The sequence below is a fragment of the Artibeus jamaicensis genome, unplaced genomic scaffold (assembly GCF_021234435.1).
Source record: "Artibeus jamaicensis isolate MK-2021 breed Jamaican fruit bat unplaced genomic scaffold, CSHL_Jam_final contig_484, whole genome shotgun sequence".
Lineage (NCBI taxonomy): Eukaryota > Metazoa > Chordata > Mammalia > Chiroptera > Phyllostomidae > Artibeus > Artibeus jamaicensis.
Window position 1 is genome coordinate 9,505,702 of NW_026521859.1, and position 24,940 is coordinate 9,530,641.

At 33.7% G+C, this 24,940-nt stretch overlaps 2 protein-coding genes across 14 annotated transcripts in view; one reads left to right on the forward strand and one right to left on the reverse strand.

Annotated features, from left to right (window-relative positions):
- RUNX2 (RUNX family transcription factor 2) overlaps nucleotides 1–24,940 on the reverse strand; it is a 315,866-nt gene that overhangs the window by 280,727 nt on the left and 10,199 nt on the right. The gene's annotated exons all lie outside the window — the stretch shown is intronic.
- Nucleotides 1–24,940, forward strand: part of SUPT3H (SPT3 homolog, SAGA and STAGA complex component) — a 479,870-nt gene that overhangs the window by 14,495 nt on the left and 440,435 nt on the right. For 9 of the 11 annotated variants that reach the window (XM_037142588.2, XM_037142591.2, XM_037142592.2 and 6 more), the window contains one exon: nucleotides 185–285. In XM_037142588.2, coding sequence (XP_036998483.2) covers nucleotides 185–285 — 101 coding nt within the window. Of the gene's footprint in view, nucleotides 1–184; nucleotides 286–3,329; nucleotides 3,349–24,940 lie in introns of those variants that run through there. The other 2 variants (XM_037142593.2, XM_053668301.1) reach the window with 2 other exon arrangements.

Here is a 24,940-nt window from a genome sequence, read left to right on the forward strand (position 1 = left end):
ATCACACATTATGTTTCTGTCCTTCATTTTGTCCTTCCCTTCCCCTCTCTGTAGAAAATAAAATCTTTAAAAAATAAAAAATTAAAAAATTTCTGTACTTTTTGAAGTAATTTATAATTGCTTTTATTTTCCTTACATTTATTTATGTTTAAGCATATTTTGTGTTATTTTTCTTTTTATTTAGATGAATAATACTGCAGCCAGCCCAATGTCTGCTGCCACTTCGAGTAGTGGAAGAAATATAGGGAAGTCTTCAAGCTTTGCCTCAGAATTGCAGAGTATGATGTAAGTATGTCTCTGTATCTTTCTTACTAATACATTAAAATTATTCATGTTGGTAAAAGACAATGGAAATAACAAAATTTATAAAACTTAACTGGGAAACTTGTACTTAAGTAAAAATGAAATTGATAATATTTCAAATAGCCATATGCAAACAAAAGAAACAACATTAAAAATGCTACGTTACTGTATTAGAAAAGTATGTATTGGTTTATCTTTATAAAAGAATGAATAATTATGTAAATTTTTTGCCCTAATTATTATCTGTGTTATGAGTTTATTACTATTTTGATTTTAGATTTAGAAAATTTTGGTACAGATTATAATCTGGGATAGTTGAAATGTTTTCACAGAGTTCTCAGTTTTTCTCAAATGTCACAGTAATTCTGTTAGCCTAATGTAAGTTAGTTTTTAGTTTTGATAATATTTGAAATCAGGGTATTTCAGAACATTGAGAAATAGAACATTTAAAAAACACATTGTTTTGAAAAGTTGCACCGTCACTGAGATTTCTTTCCTAAGGCCCCTTTCAGCTTAATTTCTGGCTTCTTGCCTTGGGACTGCGTATCTTGATTTAATGGGAGATAGCATATTTATTAGCAATGTCTGCTGACACATACTCGTTTTTCTTTATTATTGATTCAGGAGATAATTGTATACATAAGGGGACAACACACTAGAGATTTTCTCCTATTGACATGTCCAGTGCTTTTAAAAGAACCTTTTGAAGGTTTAAGTGTCTTCCTTTTGATGTTACGTGTTGATAGCCTTCAGAGTGGATTGACTCCACTGTATGATATTTATTGTTCTAAGAAAAAATGAATTTGAGTATGAATCTAATATTTGCTTGTGAACATACTTTAAACGCCATTGAAGACATTCAGATCATAGGTTCTCAAATTTTTTGCTCAGACTCGCTTTGCACTCTTAATTATTGAAGATCTTGAATAGCATTTGTTTATGTGGGCTGTATCTATTAATATTTATTGCCTAGAGTTGAAAACTGAGAAAAATTATTTAATTCATTTGACAAAATAAACCTATTATATGTTAACATAGTATTTACCCTACAAAGTAATTATATTCTAAAACAAAAATTGGAAACACATTTTGTTAGATAAGAATAAAATAAATGTATTACTTTAGGAATTGTATGAGGTGAGACTATTTTAAATTATGGAAAAATTTTAAGGGTTAATGCTTATGTATACTTTTATTATATACACTTTATTGGTTTAAGTTGTTAAGCTTTTTCCATTATAGTTTAGTAAGTTTACTTTGGGAAACTTTTATATTGTGTATTATGTTAATTATATTTAAAAACATTAAATGTGTTTTAGATGGTTTATAGTAAAGTGAGGAAATTCATTTTCCTGTAGAGTCAGTTTACTGATTTACTTTGTGTTTTAAAACATACTATATATAGTATATATTATAGAGAACAGTTTAATGAACCCATGCATCCATCACCTGGCATTAACAATACCTGTGTTTTGCTATTCTTAGTTAACCTTTACCCTCCACTCTCCATGGTTTCTTAATGCAGTATTTTACAGCACATTTCAGACATCATATTTTATATTTGGTTGTATTTATTAAAACAATGTATTTGTTGTTAGGTAAAGAGTATGCTCTACAGCAGTGGTCAGCAAACTATGGCCATGGGCCCATAGACTGGCTGCTTGTTTTTGAAAATAAGGTTTTATTTAGTTGTCAATTATCTATCTCTACTTTTACGCTACATGGTGGAGTTGAGTATTTGTGATAGAGACCACATGGCCTGTAAAGCTGGCCCTTTATGGAAAAAGTTTGATGCTTGATCTCTAGAAATGGCTATCTATAGGAAGAAAGCTGTATTTTCTTTTTGTCATTTATACTTAGGAGAAGTTCTGCTTAGTGCATTTGATAGACTGCAGGCCACTTAAGAAAACTGAGAAAAAAGAAAATAAAATCTAAATTCAGCACTTTCTTATTAAATACTTTTACATCTTCCCAACTAATGTGCTTAAGCTGGATTCAGAATGCAAAAGTTATTGTTGGCTACAGTTTTGGAAGAAATATACATTTTCCTTCTATTTCAGACCTCATAGAGAGGCCACTCCTCATAGTTACATTCATCATTTATAGTTTGAGTTATTTTTTTCCCCTTATGAATTGCTTCACAGAGCAAAAAAGTAGGGCCAAAATTAGAGGAATACCTTTTAATTTACCAATATTTTCTGTTGGTATAAAGTTTTCAGGCTTTTTAAAAAATATACGATTAGAATCAATGGATATTTGATTCTTGCTTATGTGATTTCAAGTGAGAAAGTGTAGACTTAAGTCCCTGCATTTATTCTCTGTAGAAATTTCATTCTGTGAATACCTTTCTTTTTGTTTTCCTGCAGTTTCACAGTTCTAAGACTGTACTGTATTGCATTGCTCTCTTTTTAATCATCTACTGCTGCTGTCTTCCCCTTTTTTCTCTTGGGTCACAGCCCTCTAAATAAGTAGCAGTATTGTAGCATCATTTCCAGAGAATGATTTCAGGTGTGTAGTTGTCAAGCACAATTGAAATTGTCATGATCTGCTATTAAATATAGAACTGGCAGCCAGTCTGTTCTGCTATTGGAGCCTTGATAGAATTGACCATATTTTAAGTTTGGGTGGTAAATACTGCCAGTGAAGCGTTCTTTAGGAAGTGCTTCTACAGATTTTAAATGAAAGGATTAGCAGTCAAACAAAAGCAAGTGGGATGGGGATGACAGCAGCTCTCCCTTACCTAGTGCTTACAACTGAGCTCATTTGCCATATGCTACTTATCTCAGCTCTTTGAATGATGTGTGCTGGAAGGGTCCTGAGATTTTTCATTTTTAAGTTACTGAACCTAAGTGGCCTGTAAATGAGAAATTGACATCTTTTCAGTTCACATTGCAGGTATTTTAACAAACTTCTTGAGAATTTTTAATTTAAGCGTACTTCGAGAAGTCTTCATTGAACTGTCTTTCTTATTTATATATTTCTTGACTTGTATTAATTTTTTTCAGGTTTATAGATCTGGTGATGATGCCAAAGTTTCACTTCTAGGTAACATTTAGTAATTCTCATGTGATTACATTTTTGAAAAAAGAAGAAGGATTTTGTTACTTATATTTTGTAAGAATTCTTCCAAATGAAAATTTCAGCCTTATTTAAAATCCACAGATTGAAAAATAACTTTGTAAAATTTAATTGTACAGTTCTGCAAGTTTTGCAGTTTAAAAAATGAACATTTGTTGAGCCCATACATGATGGCACCTAAATGCCTGTATGTCTAACAGTAGAGAAGGTTGTAGAGACAGATAATTGTCTTGTAGCAGGATGCAACAAGTGCCACAGTAGTGCAAAGGAGGAGGTGATGAACTTTGGAGGGGAAGCTTCCTAACTTCAGGTCTGTCTTTCTGATTGCTTCCTGGGATGTCCATGAAGTATTCTTGAACACCTGAAACTTAGTATGTTCAAAACCAAACTAATAATTTTCTCAATAAGATTTGCTCCTTTTGGGATTTTTTGGGGATATTTAGCAACAAGTATTCACTATGCACTCAACTAGGGCATAGTTGCATGTGTGAAATGGTATCAGTTGGCTTTAGCACTTTGAAGTTATGAGTTATATAGAAGAATGTTACCACTTCTACCCTTACCTCAATCTAACTTTAAAGAGACTTAATATGTCTCTTTAAAATCAATGTACATGTTAAATTCTTTTAAATATATGAGTTAGTAAGAGACGGTTAGTAAACTGACACAAGGTTCCTTCAAATACTGAATTTTGGCAGTTCTTTAAGCTTTCCAGAAAACTGGAGGAAGGAAAAATTACTAAAGGTAATAAATGTTAACATTAATATATTATAATTCCAGAGATGCTTTAATAATATTGTTGATAATAGTGAATGCTTGTATAGAGCATAATATGGACCAGGCACTCTCCCAAGTATTTCCGTGTACCATTTTTAATCCTCATACAACCTTATGAGGTAGATGCTGTTATTTCCCTTTAATGGATGAGATACTTGAGATATAAAGGTTAGTAACACACCCAAAATTGCCATTATAGTAATTGGTAAAACCTGGATTCAATCAGAAAGTGTAACTTCAGAGTCCATGCTTTTGACAAATTATGCTACATTACATTTCAATCAATTAAACTTTTGATTTACAAAATTTAGTGAACAAATGAACTTTTACCATTGTAGATGTGACTAGTGTATAAAGTAATAATGTGAAAGATAAATAATTGTTTAATTAATTACCATTACTAGTAATGAGGTCTAATTTTTATAAGAAGTAAAAATTAAATTATTGAATTAAATTATTTTTATATTATCATAGTATTTAATTCAATTTCCTAAACCTAATCACCAAATCTTCTTAAACAAGGCCATATTAGTAATGAAGAGAAAGTATAATTTTTCATAGAAATGATGTACTCAAGTGTATTGATTGCTCATATTTGTAATATTTCATAATTTTGGATATCAGCATGACCACACTGTTGGTGAATATTTAAATGCTTGTCTTACTTTTATATTTTATCACTATGAAATATTTTAATTCCTTATATTTACATTACACTAAAATATGTGCATAAACTTATCCTTGTACTTTCTGTGAAATGCGTCTGTTAAGATACACACTGGTTTATAAATGTAACAAATATGAAGAGGATTTTCAAATTAAAATAATAATTTGGTCAAGGTTTTTGCTGACAGTGAGAAAATGTATGTAAAAGCTGTATATTAGGTGTGTATTTCTAACTTTTTTAGTGTTACATGTATGATGACAGTGAACTTTTATATTTAGATACAGATCTATCTCCTTCCTGGACCAGTTTCCTTCTCTCCACCCCCCTTTTCTTCTTTGAGCATTAGGACAAATTTCTTTAAGGTTTTTGATGACCTTCCATAAAGGCTTTAATGAGCGATAATTCCAACTACGGTATGCCTTGCATATTGAGTAATGTGATATATATAACATATATTATTTATACATAAAGTAACTTATATAGGCAGAAGGAGAAAGAAACTGCGTTTATGTTTAGTTTGAAGACTTTATAGCATTTTGTAGTTGAGTTCTCTTTGGTGAACTTTGGAGCCTGTAGAAGCACAAGGGATCCCTTCTTATACAAGGAAACTGAGGCAACTTGTATATGAGTTACTTGAGTCAGGAAAGGCAATAAGATCCTCACAAGGAGAAGCCGAAAGAAGAAAGTAAAAACTACCTCTAATCCCTGTCCGAGAGAGTCTTATACTTTGGGTTGGATATCCATGTGTCTGACTTAGTAGTGTTTAGCCATTGTGCTTGTTTTTTGCGCTCTCCTTTCTTTTTTTCCTATTTAATATACTGTGAAAAACTTTCTATATTATTAGAAACTTATTTATTATATGGATATCTATTATGCTATTGATCCCTGTTACTGAACCATACTGTTATTTCCAGTTTTTTCACTATTATTAAAAAATGATCTAATGAAAATTGATACCTATTACCTTATATTAAAGTCTTCGAAGAAGAAGTTTTGAGTCTAAAAGCTTTTTTGATAGTAACTTTTTAATTTTTCCTCCAGGAAAGTTGACCTGATATGTATTTCTGTTGACAGTTATAAGAGCATCCCCCTCCATCTTTTATGTTTAGAGGTAGAAACATTGTGTTATATTACAGCTTTTCTTCGACTACTGAGTTTGAAAATATTTGTATTTCTTTGTTGGTTTTTCTCATATTCTTAGCACAGTTTTGCTGAGTTCTTGTTTTTTCTATTGTTTATTAAAGACTTTTAATATATTCAAGACATTGATCTTTTGTTGATTATATTTGGCAGTCTTCCTAACCCCCCTCCCCCCATCTTTTGGTTTCCTTAAGGTTTGTTTATAGTGATTTCTTTGTAGTATGTGAATTTTCATTTTTAATGTAACTAAATCAGTCTTAACCTTCTTTATTGTGTCTACTTTTGACAGAAAGGCCTACCTTCAGTTTTGTACATGTCATTGTGTACTTCTTCAGGGTTTTAGTTTCTACAGTTTAATATTTAATGCAATATTTTGTTGTACAGTGACAGGCGGGCAGGGTTCTAAGCTAAAACAATTTTGCCTTAAATTGGTTTGCCAGTGGTGTTACTACCACAATTATATAAGCCTTCCTTTTCCTCATAATTGAAATGCTGCTTTTATGAGATAAATTATTATTTTTGACTTTCTGCTTTGTTCCATTGAATTGTCTATTCCTTTGCCAGTGCTGCATTACTTTAGTTATTATAGCTTCTTAATATGTTTTAATATTTGGTATTATAGTTCAAGGTCATCTGCATAACTTTTCTTTTTAAAATATTTCTTCTCTTTTTCCTATTTTTATTCTTCTGGATGAATTTTTAGGAATCATTTTATCAAGCTCCAAAACAAATTCTAAGTGCAAATTTTAAGGAGTTTTATTTTTCTTTTTCTGCTTCTTGCTCTATACTCAGATTTCAGACATTGATCTGTGCAACTCATTTTACTTTTAAAGTTGATTAATGAAATAATTTTACATTTAGAAAGTTTATTTGAAATGACACTGGATAGATACTACTAATGAGTGAGTTGGTTAACTAGTGTATGATTAGAGACTCTGAACAATGCTCAGTTTTCTTGAATATTTGTTTTTCTTGCATAAATGTAGAATTGTGCTGTATCTGCAGTATGTAAAAATCAGCCAGACTGTCCCCTCAACTTTAAATCATGCAGTTATTGCCTTATGTTTGAATGGGGAGCATGTTGGAAATGAAAGACAAGTTTAATTTTATAGGTATGTTAAACTTTATTCTGATGAATGGAATTGTATACGGGATGTCTATGCAAATATAAATCATAGAGAATACATATATTTAATACATTCTTTATTTTATAGGTATATGAGCTAATCTAACTGATCAAATGGATCTTACTGAGACCATTTTGATGAAAATATTTCTATAGTAGATTATATGCAGTTATGACTATGTATAAACAGATTACCAGGTACAATATAATCTTTTTTTAAATTGAAACTTACTTGTAGATAACAGGTGTTGCAATCCAGTTATACTATAGTGGTGCCCTGGGGTACCATAGAGACATAAAGTATAGACTATTCCTGTGATGAATAGTCCTACTTTGCTGCACTTTAAGAATTTATATATTTTTTGCAGTATTTTTATGTTTTCTCTCCTTTGGAGCTGCTAATTTTGTTACTGTCACCTCTCTACTTTTTTAGTGCTGCTTCCAGGCATTAATAGACTAGTAACCAAAATGATTAGATTTGTACCTAAGAGTTCATAAGCTAGGGAAAGGCTGACATACTTTCTCAAGTCTTAGAAAAATCACTTGCTCTTTGGTGCATAAACTTAGTATCAGTTTTGAGAGTTGAGTTTACTGCTTAGTTCTGGGTTCTGCCTGTATTTTTAGTAGCTGAAATTTTTAGGTAGCAGGTCAGAGTTTATTTGTAAGTCCTTTGTTTTGGACTTAATCTGTTTTCTCAACAAAATAGTATTAGGAATTTTAGTTCAGTTGCTGAGTTTAATACACACAAAAAACTTTTTTCTCATAAAAAGAGTTCAAAGTAATATTTTTAGCTTTGCCTAATTATCATTTATACCATGTTGAAGAAGTAGACAAGGCCACTGGCTGAGTTTGGCAAGGATGGGAGGTAGGGAATCTTGAGAGTGGTCAAGATTTGGTAATGGCAGTAGTGGAGTTCGGGGGAGAAGGTAACTTAGGAGTATGCTTAGTTTTGCCTAAGTCACAGGTGGCAAACCATGAGGCACATGGGCCAAAGCCAGCCCTCTACCTTGTTTTTTCTGGCCCACCACCTTGTTTCTACCTGGCAGCAGCGCCGAGCTCTCGCTTAACTATTAAAGAGTAGTTACATTCATACAGTCCTAAAATTACATTTAGCCCTTTGAAGCAGCAGCAAGGCTGATGTGGCCCCTGGTGAAAATGATTTGACAGCCTTGATTTAGAGCATAACTTTTAAAAATTTATCGACTTGAGAGAGAGAGGGGAATGCGGGGGAAGAGAAAGAGAGATTGAGAGATTGATTTATTGATTTGTTGTTCCACTTACACATTCATTGGTTGCTTGTTGTGTATTGGGATGATGCTTTAACAAACTGAGCTATGCGGCCAGGGCTAGTGTGTGACTACTTTATGTGCCATAATATCTGTGATCATCTGTTGTAGACACCTTTGAAAGTATCGACTTCATTTATTTAGACACTTACTGGGATGTCTAAATTTCCCGATTAGAACCTGATGTTTAGCTGACAAAACAGCTTATTTTTAATTTTTTTGTTGTTTTTGTTTCATAACCTTCATTTAAAAGACACAGTGACTTAATTTTGACAACTTCTCAATAGCCAGACATATTTTTTATAAATTATTCTTTGAACTTGTTTTTTTTCTCTCATTTTTTTTCTCCCTTTTTTTCCCCTCACTTTTATCATAGGAAAACCCTCTCATTGAGAGGGTTGGCAAGGATGCCATGAAAACCCTCATTGAGAGGGTTTTCCTATGATAAAAGTTGAATTAAATAGCATGCATAGTGATGGACGTTCTGATGCAAACTCCTTATCTCATCGTGAATATGTAATAAGCAGTTTTTATCTAAAAAGATTATCATCTCTCACTAGACCACATTTGATCTAAAGGATTATTGTATGCTAATACTTTTCATTTATTCATTCAACAATGGCCTGTTGAGTGCCTACTGTGTGCTAGGCACTCTTCTAGGCTTTGGAGGTGTAGCATTGAGTAAAACAAAAGCCTCCTGCCCTGATTGCTGTGGCTTAGTGGCTTAAGTTGCCAGCCTCTGAACCGAAGGGTCACCTGTTCGATTCCCAGTCAGGGCACGTGCCTGGATTTCAGGCCAGGTCCCCAGTAGGGGACATGTGAGAGGCAACCACAGACTGATGTTTCCCTTGCCTCCTCTCTCACCTCTGTCTAAAAATAAATAAATAAATTCTTAAAAAAGCCCAAACCCTCCTATTCTCATGGAGCTTACATACCTAGTTCTATTAGAAATACCATTATTTTATTTCTCAGAAGTTCTGTTAATTTTGTAGTAAACTGTATTTTTGCAGTTTATGGTCTTGTACATGTGAACATTTGGCCTCATTATTGATGGCTTTATAGTGGTAATACTACTTTAAAAAACACTTTTTTATTTAATTAACTTAATTTTTTAGTTGATTCTACTGAGTTCTCTAGAGAAGTGTGTTATCCACAAATGATGGTTTTATTTCTTTTTAAAATCAAAATTTCCAGAACATTAATAACTGAGTGGGGAATCATAGACCTTGATTTTAATGGAAATGCTTTTTATAGTCATTAGTGTGATATTGGCTTTGGTTTAAAATAGTATAAATCACTTTGATGAAGTAATTTTATATTCCTAGATTTAAAAGACAAAATGGAAAAAAAAGAAAATAAAAAACAAAAAGAGAAAATGAAAGGGAGTCAAATTTTATTGAATGCCAAAATGGTAATCTTTGAGCTGATAGTGTGCTTCTCTCATATTGGACCTACTGCTGTGTTATATATATTATGTTAACAAATTTCCTATCATTAACACCAGTTTGTTTTCTTGTCCTGGCAGTTTATTATCATTTTGTTAATGAATTATATCTCTAAAAATAGAGTTTAATCTAGAATCTGCTTGACCCTTTGACTTAATTGTGTATATCTTTCATGTAATGGTAATGCTACTTCTAATTACACTTCGGCTTAGGTCTTTTTTTTTCCTGTGACTTATAAAACCTTTGAAAACAGTCATTGTATTTGTGAGCCACATTATAGTTTTACTTGAAATAAGTCTTTTTGAAGCAAGAACCTTTTTATTTAGGACATGTAGAAGTTAATTTCTAATAAAACAGTGACAACATGAATTGATTATACAGCATATGTGGATAGAACAATGTATTAAGTAATCATTCTTTGGTTGCCTGTCATATTACTGACAGATGACCTGTTTATCAGACTTTAGAGTATTTTAGATGTTATACTGCAATATTAGAATTTTAATATTCTAATGTTCTAATGTTCTAATTAGAATTCTAATATTCTAATTCTGATGAAGTATTTTGCCAAATTAAATTGATGAGAACCAATGAAACAACCTGTTCCTTATAAAGAATAAAGCCTCTAATGTGGTTTTTAGATTTAGGGTACATTAGAATCACCTTAGAACTTTGCTAAATCATAAGATTGCTGGGCTTCATCACCAGGCTTTCTGAATAGTAAATCTAGGATGAGCTCAATCATTTGCATTTCTGTTAAATTCACCAGGTAATGCTCGTGGTCTAAGGGTCATACTTTGAAAACAAGTGCAATAATGTTATGTAGCAGTGCCCCTGTGATTTATCAACAAACAGCTGATTCAATCACATTTGTAGCAGATGGTGATTAAAAGAAAATTCAGCAGGTAAACAAAAAGCCAAGAAATGTTAAGAAAAATTTAACATTTTTCTTTCTTTTAAAAAAAAAGATATTATTTATTGTTACAGAGAGGGGAGAGGAAGGAGAAAGAGAGGGAGAAAAACATTGATGTGTGAGAGATACATTGATCTGTTGCCTCTCGCATGGCCCCAACCGAGGACCTGGCCCGCAACCCAGGCATGTGCCCTGACTGGGAATCCAAGCAGCAACCTTTTGGTTTGCAGGCCAGCACTAAAACCACCGAGCCACACTAGCCATGGGGAGACTTAACATTTTTTAGTCCTTATTTTTAGTAGACTCATTAATAAAAAATTGAGGGACACAATGTAGAATATTACTGTGATTCTATTATTGTGATTTTAAATGTGTGGAGGAGACTGAAATACTAATTATAGTCTTTTTTTTCCTGTAGTACAGTTGTCCCCAGAAGTACTAAATTTGAATTTAAATACTCCATTTGTATTATAATCATAACATAATTATGATGCAGCCGATTATATAGAGACAAAATTTTTTTATCAGTGGAGAGATTATAAATATGAACATCTTTATTCATAAAACTAGGTAATATGGTGTGTGGTGCACTGTGGGTCATTTACATAAATAAATAATTGTAAATTGTGATAAGGACTATGAAAGAAAATGTACAGGTACTAGGAAATAGTGGAATGTGGGAACTTAATTTAGGGAAAGCCTTTCTAAGGAGGCAGGAATTTTGGCTACATAGAGTTACAGGAAGAAGAAATAGGACTGCCATCACTAAATAGGCATTGTGCACTAACACCCTTCCACATATTACTTCATTTAATAGTCCTGTTAGGGACTTCCGCCAAGATGGAGAAGTAGGTGGAGGATCCACCTCACCTCTGTGCACAACCAAATCTAAGAACAACTATTTTTAACAGCAGTCACAACCAAGCCACACGGAAAATCGACAATACGGAGTCCAAAGGACAACTAGATACTCGGCTGGGAGCGAGGCCAGCAGCGGAGCAGGTTAGCAAGAAAAAATTCCCGGGGTGGTGCGCAGTGCGTGCAGGCAACCAAGGACGCTGATCGCCAGCGAGCTGGCTGCCGGAGTGCACAGGGAAGAGGCGCGGTAGGTCGGTCGGTCGCGCGCATTTACGTGCGGAGAAACCAGTGAGAAGGGAAACCCGCGCGGTGCAGCAGGCTCGCACAATTAGGATCGGATAAGCAAGCCCGAGGCGTGTGAGTGACTGGATGCGCTGGGCTAGCGGAGAGGAACGCCATTGCTCCCTCTCTGACCCCGCCCCCACACACAGCGTCACAAACCAGCGACCTGGGTCGCCCCGTCCTGGTAAACAACTAAGGCTTCGCTCCGCTCACTTAACAGCACGAATAGACCAAAAATGGCTCTAGGACAACTCAGAGCCCCAGAACCGATAGATGAACCGATAGACCTAAGTGATGAAGAAATAGCCAGTCTTTCAGATGCACAGTTCAAAACACTGGTTATAAGGATCCTTACAGAACTGGTTGATTTTAGTCACAAATTAGAGAAACATATGGAAGCTAAATTAATTGAAATGAATGCTGATACAAAAGATACCAATAGTAATGGAAAGAAAATTGGGACTCAAATCAAGGGAGAGGACAAGACGGAAGAAAAAAATGATCAAACAGAAAGGAATGAAGAAATAAGAATTCAGAAAAATGAGGAGAAGCTTAGGAACCTCCAGGACATCTTTAAACATTCCAACATCCGAATTATAGGGGTACCAGAAGGGGGAAAGGCACAACCACCAGTTGAAAAATTATTTGAACAAATAATAAAGGAGAATTTCCCCAATATGGCAAAGGAAATAGACTTCCGAGAAATCCAGGAAGCTCAGAGAGTCCCAAAGAAGTTGGACTCAAGAAGGAACACACCAAGGCACATCATAATTACATTAGCCAAGATTAAAATGAAGGAGAGAATCCTAGAAGCAGCAAGAGCTAAGGGGACAGTCACCTACAAAGGAGTTCCCATCAGACTGTCAGCTGATTTCTCAAAAGAGACCTTACAGGCAAGAAGGGGCTGGAAAGAGGTATTCCAAGTCATGAAAACCAAAGATCTACAACCAAGATTGCTCTACCCAGCAAAACTTTCATTTAGAATGGAAGGACAGATAAAGTGCTTCTCAGATAAGACCAAATTCAAGGAGTTCATCATCACCAAGCCCTTATTATATGAAGTGTTAAAGGGACTTACCTAAGAAAAAGAAGATAAAAAAGATGAACAGTGAAAGGACAGCAAACTCACAGTTATTAAGAACCACACCTAAAACAAAAGCAAACTAAAAGGACAGCTAGATCAGGAGCGGAAACATAGAAATGAAGATCTCAAGGAGGGTTAGCAACAGGGGAGTGGGAGGAGGAGAAGGGGGGAGAAGGTACAGAAAATAAGTAGCATAGACAGTAGATAGAAAATAGATGAGGGGGGCAAGAATAGCATGGGAAATATAGAATCTAAAGGACTTGAGACACATGGTCATAAACTAAAGGGGGGGTGATGGTGGGGATGGGGTGTAGGGTGGAGGGGAATAAAGGGGGAATAGAGCAAATGTAATGGCATAATCAATAAAAAAAATAGTCCTGTTAGTTGGTTAATCTCAAATTTTAGATGAAGAAACTGAGGATTAAAGAAATTAAATAACTTTTCCAAGCTATTAAGTGATGGAGTAGGATTTTATCAGGTATTTCTGACTTCACAGCCAAATTTTTAATGACTATGTTACAAAAAGAAATTTGAGAATATTTTCTTAATTATTAAATAATCTAAGTAACCTTCTTGTTTTACTTTTTCTTATTTTTATACCATGGCTCTGTTTTTTGTTTCTATAACTTAGACATAAGTAGGCCATTTAGGACCATACACACATGCAAATACATACATGAACTGACATGCATACATACATATTTACATTTGTATGACTTGTAACTTTTTCTGATTGTAAAAGTAACATGTTTGACAAGTTTTTCCAATCTCTAGACGAACAAAAGAAGAACTAATATCTAGAGATAACCATATTGACATTAGATTTCATTATTTCAGTATTTAGGCATTTATTATTTCTTAAGCATTGTAATTGTGTCGTGTATACAAAATTATTTACAGATAGACTTACAGTGTTCAAATGAAATATACATCTGCTTTTTGGAATGCTGATAATTTTTTAATAGTTTCATTTCATAAAATAATGACGTTTCACATTTTTTCACAAAGTCACATGAAAAGCATTTTATAGTCATTAAGACTCAGATTTGGCAAATCTTTAACTTTGTTGTTCTAATGGAGTGATGTTTTTGTAAGAGGTATTTGTCATATAATTTCTGTTCTGTTTTTCTGCTCATTTTTAAGGACTATAAATGACTTTAAAGAATAGGACCTAACTTTGACCTGTAGTTTGCCCTTACTTTGAAATATATTGCTGATAATGTCACTAATTTTTTTATAGTATTACTTTTCATTTACTGATTTTCATCCATTTCATGAAATCAGGTTGTTTGGTAAATACAGAAAAATAAACCATTTGGATTTCAGCCCTCTATTTAAAGAATAGTCACACAGGATTATGTTTCATTTATTTGAAATATTTTGTCTCTACCATGTACATATTCCTTTGCTTTTGTAGACAGACCCTAATTATGCCAGAAGAGTTTAAAAATGGTGTAAGCCTTGCTGCATTTTATGTTTATTAACCAATTGTAAAAATATTAAAGGTCAGATTTTGTTTTTATCAAGCTTAACATCTTGCCTTTAATGATATATGCCTTTTGCCTTTGGGTTCATTATGTGTCATAGTGATTTGTGTTGAGGTATTTCTTTTGTGCACATCTACCACCAAAAGATTTTAAATACAATTGCAGAACTTTACATTTGTAACTTGAGAAGCAAGGAAATATATTTAAAAAAAGAAAATCAGAACACCATTTCATAAAAGTCATACATAAATCAGTGAAACAAAATTTATTTTAAAAAGCATGATATAGTTTAATTTACTATAACTTATTTCTAAGCTGTTGAAGTAAATTGAGTTTATATATTAGCCAGATATCATATTATTCACACATAAGCCTTAAAATGATGTGTATAAATAATCCTTTCATCTTAGCTCCTTTATTTGGTAGTGGATTTTTACTTGAACTCCAGTTTTTAAACATACAAAGTATCACCTTTATTCTTTTTCAGCCATAAAAGTTATTTTTAAAGTATTTTTTCTTATATAGTATTTCTTTAGCATGTTTTTCTCAGTACCTATTATCGAATCCCTTTTTTTCCTTTTTCTTATTGTTGTTCAAGTTAAAGTTTCCAAATCCCTTTTTTAAGTCTTTTATTTTTTGTTTACACAATTGTTCATTCATATGTCCATCTACTCATTCATTAATTCATTCAAGAAATGTATATTTTTTTAATATTTAAAATTTTGTTTTTTATTTTAGAGCGAGAGGAGGAGGGAGGGAGAAAGAAAGGGAGAGAAACAATGATGTGAGTGGGAAACATCAATTGTTTGCCTTTCGTATGCACCAAGCCTGCAACTCAGCATTGTGCCCTGGCTGAGTTTTGAACCAGAGACCTTTCATTTCATGAGCCAATGCCCAGCCAAGTGAGCCACACCAACCAGGGCTCAAGAAATGTTGATCGATACATGGTAATAACTGTGTGTGGAGTCAGTCGGGGTGCTGGAAATATTGAAGGGAACACTGTGTAAAATATGTGCTTGTCAAACCACTGAACTGCACACTGAAACTAATACATAATAATGAACAAAAAAGCCCTGGTTGGTGTAGCTCAGTGGATTGAGTGCGGGCCTGCGAACCAGAGGATTGTGGTTCGATTCCCAGTCAGGGCATATGCCTGGGTTGCAGGCCAGTTCCCAGCAGGGGACGCCCGAGAGGCAACCACACATGAATATTTCTCTCCCTCTCTCCTTCCCTTCCCCTCTAAAGATAAATAAACAAAATATTTTAAAAAAGGATGACCTGTTTAAAAAAAATAATGAACAGAAATGTTTATTGAATTCCTGTTATATGCCAGGCATTTGAGCATATCATGTGGAAAGAAAGTAACGAGAGGAGGAGGGAGTAGAAATTCTTTTGCACCTACACTATCAATACTATAAAGTATAACACTTATGTTTCTTATGATCTCTTATGGTCATCACATGTAGATTTTATCATTTCCATTTTACAGATGGAGATTTAAGTTTAGAGAGATGAAGGATTTGCAGAGAGAATATAGTTTATAAGCAAGCAACAGAGCTATGATTAGACTCTAGTAATATCTGATTTTTCACAGTGCTACCTTCCTATGTCAGCGAAGGTAGGTTAAGTGCACTTCTTGTCTCTGTAGAGTGTGTAGTTGAGTGTTCTGTATCTCTGCTTTGTGCACATGTCTTTAGGGCTGTTCAGGAGACGGTATGAGGTTCTAGCTATCTTCTCAACTTTTCTCTCTTGGAACTACAGAGGCTCCTTTAAAAATCCCTTTTATTTGTTAGACTTCTCGTAGCATTTCATATAAACATTAGATTTTGCAGCTAAAAAGAAAAAAGCTTCAGAATCACTGGCTGGATGAATTAATGTATGTTTTTATACACGTATAAGTAGATAGTCTTTACACAGCTACAAACTGAGACAATGATAGGAGATGAATGAGAGAATGGGTGAAAGGATGTATAGATGTACCACTATGGGAATGCAGAGGTAGGTTAAGAGAATTTCCAGTTTTATGAGAAATTTTGAAAATGATGCTATTTGAGGTCTGTATTCAAGGATAGGTAATATTTGGCACTGTAGGTATTTGAGGAGAGGGTGGCAGTCCAGGTAGGGAGGGAACATTGTAAGTAAGGGAAACAGAGGGAAGGAAAAACAAGGAAACAAAAGGGAAAAGAACATGACTAAAGACCTAGAGGCAAAGATGAGGCATCCAGGGCAAATATGTTAATGTGTCTACAGAGAAACTTGATTGTAGGAAATAGAAAGTTATTGATTGGTATCAGAATGTGGCAAGCCCTGAATGCCAGACTAAGCAGTTAGGTCTTTTCGCTATGTTTGAGAATCCTTTTAAGAGATGTTTGAAAATATAAATGTATGATGTATATTGACATTGATTAAGAAGAATTGATCATAAGCAGCATGTAAAATGGATTGGCTGTGGGAAGACTTACTGTAGTTGTCTAGGTAAGAGGTAGTGGCAGTGGGAATGAAGAATGTGAAACAAATCTAAGTGGGAATACAGAGGTTGGATTATTAGGTAATGGTGATTGATTGGTGATTGATTGGTGAATTAGTTATCAAAAATTATTTCCAGTTTTCTCTTCTGGAGGAATGGAAGTTGATGGTGACAAGTGGCAAGTTTGAGTGTTGAGTTTTATCATTTGTATCTCAGCTGATTTAAAAAAGATTTGAGAAGTCTATTATGTTTATAATAGAATAGGATAGGAAAAACAGGAAAGGAAGGTGAAACCTAAAAGGAATAGAGATACAAAACTAACCCAGGGGGTAAAAGTGCACAGAGATGCATGTAATAAAGTCTCACTTTGGTTGCTGAGATGGAGCAAAAGTTTTCCTGTCAAGCTCTCTAGCAAATGGGAAAGCATAGCCCTGTATACCATACTGCCTCAAACTCCATTCACAGTCCGTGGTACAGCAGATGTTTTTTGGTGCTGAGTCCTGAGAAGACTTTTCTCTATGGAAGCCTGTGGGGACACCTATTGTGTAATCAGCAGTGTCCTTAACTGTATCTCTATAGTAAATATCATAATAAATATTCAGTTAACTCTTATACCATCTTTGGCTTCAAGCTGTAGAAATAGCACTATTAAGTAAATAAAAATTCTGACCTCAACATTAGTGGTTTCTGATTGTGCTTATTGGAACCATAGGGACTCCATCACAGACCATCAGGTTCCTGATCTCTTATTCCCACTTTAATTAGAGCATGTCTGCCTTTATTTGTCATATAGCCTGGGCTTGCATTTTGTAATTTGGTGTTTGAGTAGAGAGTTCCATAGCTTAAAAAGCTTTGAAGCGATGGCTAACATCACTTTAGAGTGGTCTTTAATGCAGAATTCAGAGGAAAAATACTAAGACTTCTATTTATATATTTTTTGATACCTTAAAATTTCTTTTTTATGAATAACTTATAAGGTAAATGTATTAGATAAAAATGTGTATAATTCATAAACAAATATACATCATTGCTCTTTACATGTGTATTTTACTGATGGGCTACATTGTCCAAAAGATGAGACCTAATGAGCATAGAGAGTAAGTTTGAGATAGTTTGTAATAAATATTATTTCACAAAGTTTAGCATTCAAAGCTACTTTATTTGTTGGAGGTTTTAAAGTTTTATTCTCAGTTTTTAAAAAAAGCCAGACTGTATCCTGCATTGTCATTTAAAGGTACAAGTGTGCTCTTTTAGTCGATTGCATAGAAGTTTGAACTTTTTTTATAGTACTAAAATGTAATAACTTACATTTGATATATTTGAGATTTCTATTAGTGCTTTGACATACTTTATCTTATTTAAACCTCAAAATATCCATGTGAGGCAGAGCATGTAGATGTGGTTTTTCCTCCCATTTTTCACAGGTAAGGAAACTAAGGCAGAAGAGGTGAAGTTATTTTCTTTTAAAGCCATGCAGAAAAGTCTTCCATTTACCTGCCTTTTAAAAATTACTTTACCTCTTTATTACACTGTGCTAATACCTTAAAACATGGATCAAAGTCTGCAGAAGCAAAGACTCAAAGTAAAAGATGTCAAGGATTCTATAGAAGAAATAAGCATGGTTAGATAAAAGCCAGGAAGAAGAAATTAAACATTGACTGAAAATATAAACCCTCAGACATGGAATGGTACAAACCCTTTCCTGGCTGAAAATTCCTGCTGTTTATGAGTGGCTCCCAGAAGACCTGAGTTGAGAAGAATTATGGTTATGCAGGATCTCAGTGGGAAAAAAATGCCTTGTACCATGATGGCTGCCATGAGTGGTCTTATGGAGATACCACTGGAAATAATATTCTGTCTAGAATATGATCAATATGGCAGAAACATAGAATTTGGAAATGACTTAGAATATATATAGTTTAGTACCATTAAGTGATGAACCTGAAGCTCAGAAAAAGCATTTTGATTTCTTATCTCATGAAAACTCTATAACTAGATCTTATTTCCCCTGACTTGCAGCTTAGTTAAGACCATGTCCTGTCATTAGAATTAATCTTTGACTTTGACTTTTTTATTTCCTGGCTATCATACTTTTTTATTTTTAAGTTTGTTTTCTTTGTGGGGTTAACTATTAGATATTCAGGTGCTCCTAGCAAGTTGATATTGTTCATAGGAATATTTTAATACTCCTTTTAACATAAATCAGTTTGATAGATTTTGATTCAATTGGATACAGTGGAGACATTTTTGAACTCATAGGGACGAAGCCTGTTTTAGAGAATAGTATATTGTAACTACTGAATTACCCTGTTTCTAAACTACTCTTCTTTCTCTTATCTCCCTTGTCCTCGCTCTGAGTTTTAGTTTAGCTTAGAAATTCTTTATTTTTTAAATGGTCTTTCTTCCTCTGTTCACTAAGTATAAACCTTTTTATTTTTGTCTTAAAGGTGAATTCACCTTTTACATTCAGATTTGATTTTTCTCTAAGCCTTTCCAGCCAAGAGTAAAGTGCTGGTTCATATACAACTCCCTTATCCAAAAAGTTGGCATGCTTTTTCTCTGTTCATAATTTTTAATGGATTTTAAATTTGTGGCAAGCAGATCTTTCTGTGGACTCTTAATCATTATTGGCTTACTTATCATAAAGCAGTTAGGTACTTAATTGATTATGTTACTATTCTAAATGGTGTTCTAATGGAAATCTATAGATAGGAGCTCTTCACTGGAAGTTTAGAACCTAAGATAGTGCTCACATGGATGTGAATGGGAAGAGAGCTTAGATAGCAAAATGAAAAGAACAAAGCAGTGCATGAATGGGCAACTAAAGGCATGTTCTTTTTAAGGGTAGAGAGCAAGACTGTAGGTAAGGGGAAAATTTAGGCTAAGTAAGAGAGGGAGTTCTCAACAGTGTAAGAAAGAAAAGTTGAAAGTTCTCCTAAAGCAGCCCAAGAAATCCCTTCAGAGGAGATGAAACTTCTAGGAGTTCTGTAATAGTCTGTCTGACTCTTAGATACTGCTGAATCTAGCAAATGTTCGTTTCTTTGACTTAACTATTTCATACCACCTTTTATTTCTCTACCTTAGGAAATTTGAATTATTTGGCTTGATAATGTTTCATATATACAGTGTCTTCTATATTTCCAGTTTTATTTTGTTAGTAGTCATGGGATGGAAAAAGTCAAAAATAGGCGCCTGAAATTGTAAAATACTTAACAGTAAACAATTAGTATAAAATATCAAAAAGGGGAATTAGTTGCAAAGTGAAAAGTCTGAAGACCTGTCAGCTTGAGGCCTCTGTCGGCTAAGGTTCTAAAGCGGGTTATTAAAAGCATGATTTGTGAGCATCTGCTTCTGGTAAGTACTAGAAGCCATGAGAGTTTACTCATCCGTAGCCCTGTCACAAAGTCTGTGCTGTGTCAGGGCTGCTAGATTGCTATCTGAGGAACGGGGGACAGATACAGAGTTCTTAAACTCCAGTAAGGGATTTGACAAGTTTGTCAAGTTTGTGTGAGACATTGGTGACAATATGCATACATACAGACTAGTAGCTATAAGAGTTAATACATTGGTGCAGCTTCATAATTTACAAAATGACTCAAATTGTTGAAGACATTCTTTTACAAGACAGAATTATGCACCATAGGCCTCTCTTTCTTGTTTAGTCATAGTGGATAAATTGAGGGTGGATATGGGAGTTCTCTTTAGGTTTGAAAAGTTGTCTTGGAGTGAGTGAAAGTGGGTTAGACTTTTTGTCAGTTTCTTAAAAGTCTCTCAGAATTAAATTAGGAGTAAACCCCTAGGTGCTTCTCCTCCCTCAGCATGAGAAAGAACTCTGGAGCAGAGATGAAGTGGACAACTTCAGGGAATGGGTGATCTATATCACGTCAAGCCCCCACTGGTGCAGTTCAGTGGATTGAGTGCTGGCCTGTGAACCAAAGAGGCAGAGGTTCGATTTCCAGTCAGGACACATGCCTTGGTTTTGGGCCAGGTACCTGGTGGGGGGCACGTGACAGGTAACCACACATTGATGTTTCTCTCCCTGTCTCTCTCCCTGCCTTCCACTCCCTTCCTGTCTCTAAAAATAAATAAAATCTTAAACACACACACACACACAATAAACAAGCCAGACACTTTCTCTAAAGTTGTTTTTCCTGGGGATCTTGTGAAAATGCAGATTCTGATCCAGGATTGTGGGGTGGGGCCTGGCATTTTTCTTTTTCTTTTTTTTTTTTTTAATTTAATTTTATTTTTTTAAAAATATTTTATTTATTTATCTTTAGAGGGGAAGGGAAGGAGAGAGGGAGAGAAACATCAATGTATGGTTGCTTTTCGTGCGTCCCCTGCTGGGAACTGGCCTGCAGGGAACTGGTCTGCAACCCAGGCATGTGCCCTGACTGGGAATCGAACCGTGATTGTCTGGTTCGCAGGCCCGCGCTCAATCCACTGAGCTACACCAGCCAGGGCTTGCATTTTTCATTTTTTATATGCGCTTTCAGGTTATGCCGATTTGGTCTTTCTTACCCTGGTCTATACGCCACACTATGAGCAGTCAGATTTAGATTCTTAGGATTTAGAATTGGAAAGTTGATTACATGTAATAACTGCAATGACTTTTTCAGATTAGATGGAGGGACTTTACATGTGTTATCTTATTTACTTTTCACAGAAAACTTTCAAGGTAGGTGGTCATACTTTTATAGGTGGTATAAAAGTGGGTATATATTTATATATTACCTGCCTTTATATATTTACATATGGAGACAGCTTTGTAGCTTGCTCAGGGTTTTATGATAATATGTATAATTTGGATTTAAACTTAAAGAATACAAACTCTTCCTAGTTCTGTTATTTTTCCATGAGATTTTTGTAAAACTGATTTTCCCACATAAAAATAGTTTTTAATTGTAGGAATTTGTTGTTTTTTACAACTTGAGCATGGGGGAAAAGCCCCAAAATTGTTTGTTTCCCGTACTGAATTGTGTTTCAGGAAAAGCATACTGTTAGAACAAATTTTTTAAAAATGTAATATATATCTTTCTAAGTAGAAAAATATTGATAAGCTTAAAAATGTCTTTCAGAGTTTTATTATCTAAATGTAATGATTATGATTTTGAGTTCCTCTGATACACATTCACACCCCCACCTAATAAAAAAATTGAGATTTTATTGTATAGAATTACTATTCTATTTTTCCTATTAAGTACAACTTTATTAATAGTGACTAAAATAGAACTCTTTGTATTTCACCCTTTCCTATTTTTTATTAATCATTGGCAACATCACCAATTCTCTTTTAAGCTACAATCTTATTTTCCCTATTCTTATCCTTTCCCAATTCTGGCTGCCAAATTCTTCCACTAGTTTCTTTGTAATATCTCTTCAACTTGCCCCTATTTTTTACATCCAAGCTTGGTTTTTTCCTACAAGATTAGTGACTCCTAAGTCACCATGTCATTTTTCAAGTTATTCTCCCCTTCATTGGTTCACTGTTCTGGCAGCATGCATAAACCTTTTGTCTTTCTTTTCTCACATCTTTTTAGTGACTTCTGATGAGATAAGTATGAACACTTATGGGGTTTAAACTTAAGTCAGTAAAGTATCTTACCCTATTAGCTTGTATTTTTAACCAAATCTTATTCTGATTTCTTGACTCCATTGCCGGATAGGGTACCAGTTTGTATGTTTCCTTTTCTGATGTGTCAGATCTAAGATTTTATACTTGTGTATATATTTATGCATATATATATATATATATATATATATGGTTAGAATCATTGTAGCTTGCTCAAGGTTTTATGATAATATGTATATCTACTGTATTTAGGTTTTGTAAAGTTGTTGGGTTTATCATTGAAACGTTAATGTATCAAAATATGGGCACAGAATGGCCTAGTCTGATACCATCTGTAGATACTCAAACAACTTGTCAGTTCTTTATTCTGTGGCTTTTGGTCAGGGCATCTTTTCTCAGTGGATCCATATAGAGTAAGAAATATAATCTGAACTTTATTTTTACTCTCCGCCAGAAAAAAAAAGAGGATCTAGAGCTCTTTTGTGCCTTCTCTGAGAGATTTTGTTTTGAATAATGTAGACATGATTGTGGATGAAATTGAGGTAGTGCATGTCAGAAATTTACTTTCTAGATTCATGCATATAATCTTTTTGGTAGCCAAAGAAAAATGTACCCTTATCAATGGATCTTTGGGAACATCAAACATTTAAGAGAATATGAATTTAAGAAATATAGAAATTAAGATTGAGAAATTAAGGTTGTCTTGCTTACTTAGTATAAATGTGGATGTGTGGGCCTTTTTAGGTAGGACAGTGAGCCCAAGGTAAAAGGAATAGTATAGTTATAAGAACCAGAATTTGACTTTAGATCTGACACCAAAGCTCATCATTGATGCCATTATTGTTTTCATTTTATAAATAAGGAAGATTATAAATTTCTTGTGTTTTATTTAAGAGTTTAATTTTTAACTCCTAAAATGGTATTTTCATATCATATGGAGTATATATTGTGTGATGTAGATATTAAATAAGATTATTGGTTATGATGATTGGTAAATAATGATTGGTTAAGAAGTATTTAATTTCTTGGAACTTTATTTTCTGATTAAACTTGACTTAAATCTTTTGGTATACTCTTAAGTTTTATTTTTTCTTAATCTCTGGTTTTCTGTGATCAATACTAGTTAAAGATATACTTAGAGAGAATTCAGAGACTCAAAGATTATCTCTGTATTTGTATTTTGTCAACTTAATAGCTTTAATTACTACTGGGAACTGACACCTTTACAGACAATATTGAGGTTTAGGAACATTAAGGTTATATATAACACTGTAAGGTAGTAATTAAGAATGAGAAGACTTGGGTTTGAGTCCCAGCTCTTCAAAGGTGTGACCTTGATCAGGTTTTATTACCTCATTTTTCGTGTTCTCATCTGTAAATAATTATAATACCCATATCATATGAGTCATTTGTGAGAATCAGAGAACTTATATTGATAAAGAGTTTAGCCCAGTGCCTGGCACAATAAATGATCAACAAAGAAAAGCGGACATAAAAACAAAGTACAGTTTTAATTGAGGTATATTCTGAAAATCATGGAGGTATGTTGTTAGTTAGGCACATATACAGGGTGGAGCAAAGGTAGGTTTACAGTTTATATGAAAAATAATACAATGATTAATGAATAGTAATACAAGAAAAAACTGTTTTGCATACTCACAAACCTACTTTTGCCTCACCCTGTATTTTCTTATAAGGTTAACATGAGCTTCATTAAATGAATTTGAAGTTTAAAATATTAAGGTTCTATTAGAATAGATTGAGTATATATTTAGAATAGCTATTTAAACTTAAAAGTACAATAGTAATATTTTTGGTTGTATTCATCTTACTGAATTGTTTATGCTCTGACTGTATTTTCCTTATTAACGTTTCTTATTGGACAAATCACTATTGACTAACATCTACTATAAGAAAGGGAAGGAAAGTAAACTAGAATTTTAATAATTTTTTTTTTGTGAATCAGCTTTATAAAAGTTTAGGGGGGAGACTATGGAAATTTATGTATTTTGTATGTACATCTTATCTTTAGATTAATTTCTGGGTGTATTATGAGTTGGTTATCTACTGGCTCCCAAACTTTGCTAATTTATCTGTAGAGCTTTGTTCAAAAACATTTTCAAGGCCTTCCTTTCTTCTTTCCCCTCCCAAGACTTGTTCCTAGGTGATTCCATTGATTAGCCAGATTTGGATACTACTGGGCTGTAACAAATCATGTGCAATCCTGTGAACCCTTTAATGGAACATACTCATTTTTTTTTTAAGCTTTATGGTCAAATAATAAAGCCACTTAGTTTACTTTGGAAGATATTTATAGCAAATGTAAATCTCCTTTAAAGAAAATTTGTCAACTGTGTTTGCCATCTCAGAACTTTTACTGCTCATTAGAATATAAAATGATCATGTATTAAATGTTCATGTATATTCAAGTTCTAGTGAGTACATTTTTTAAAAG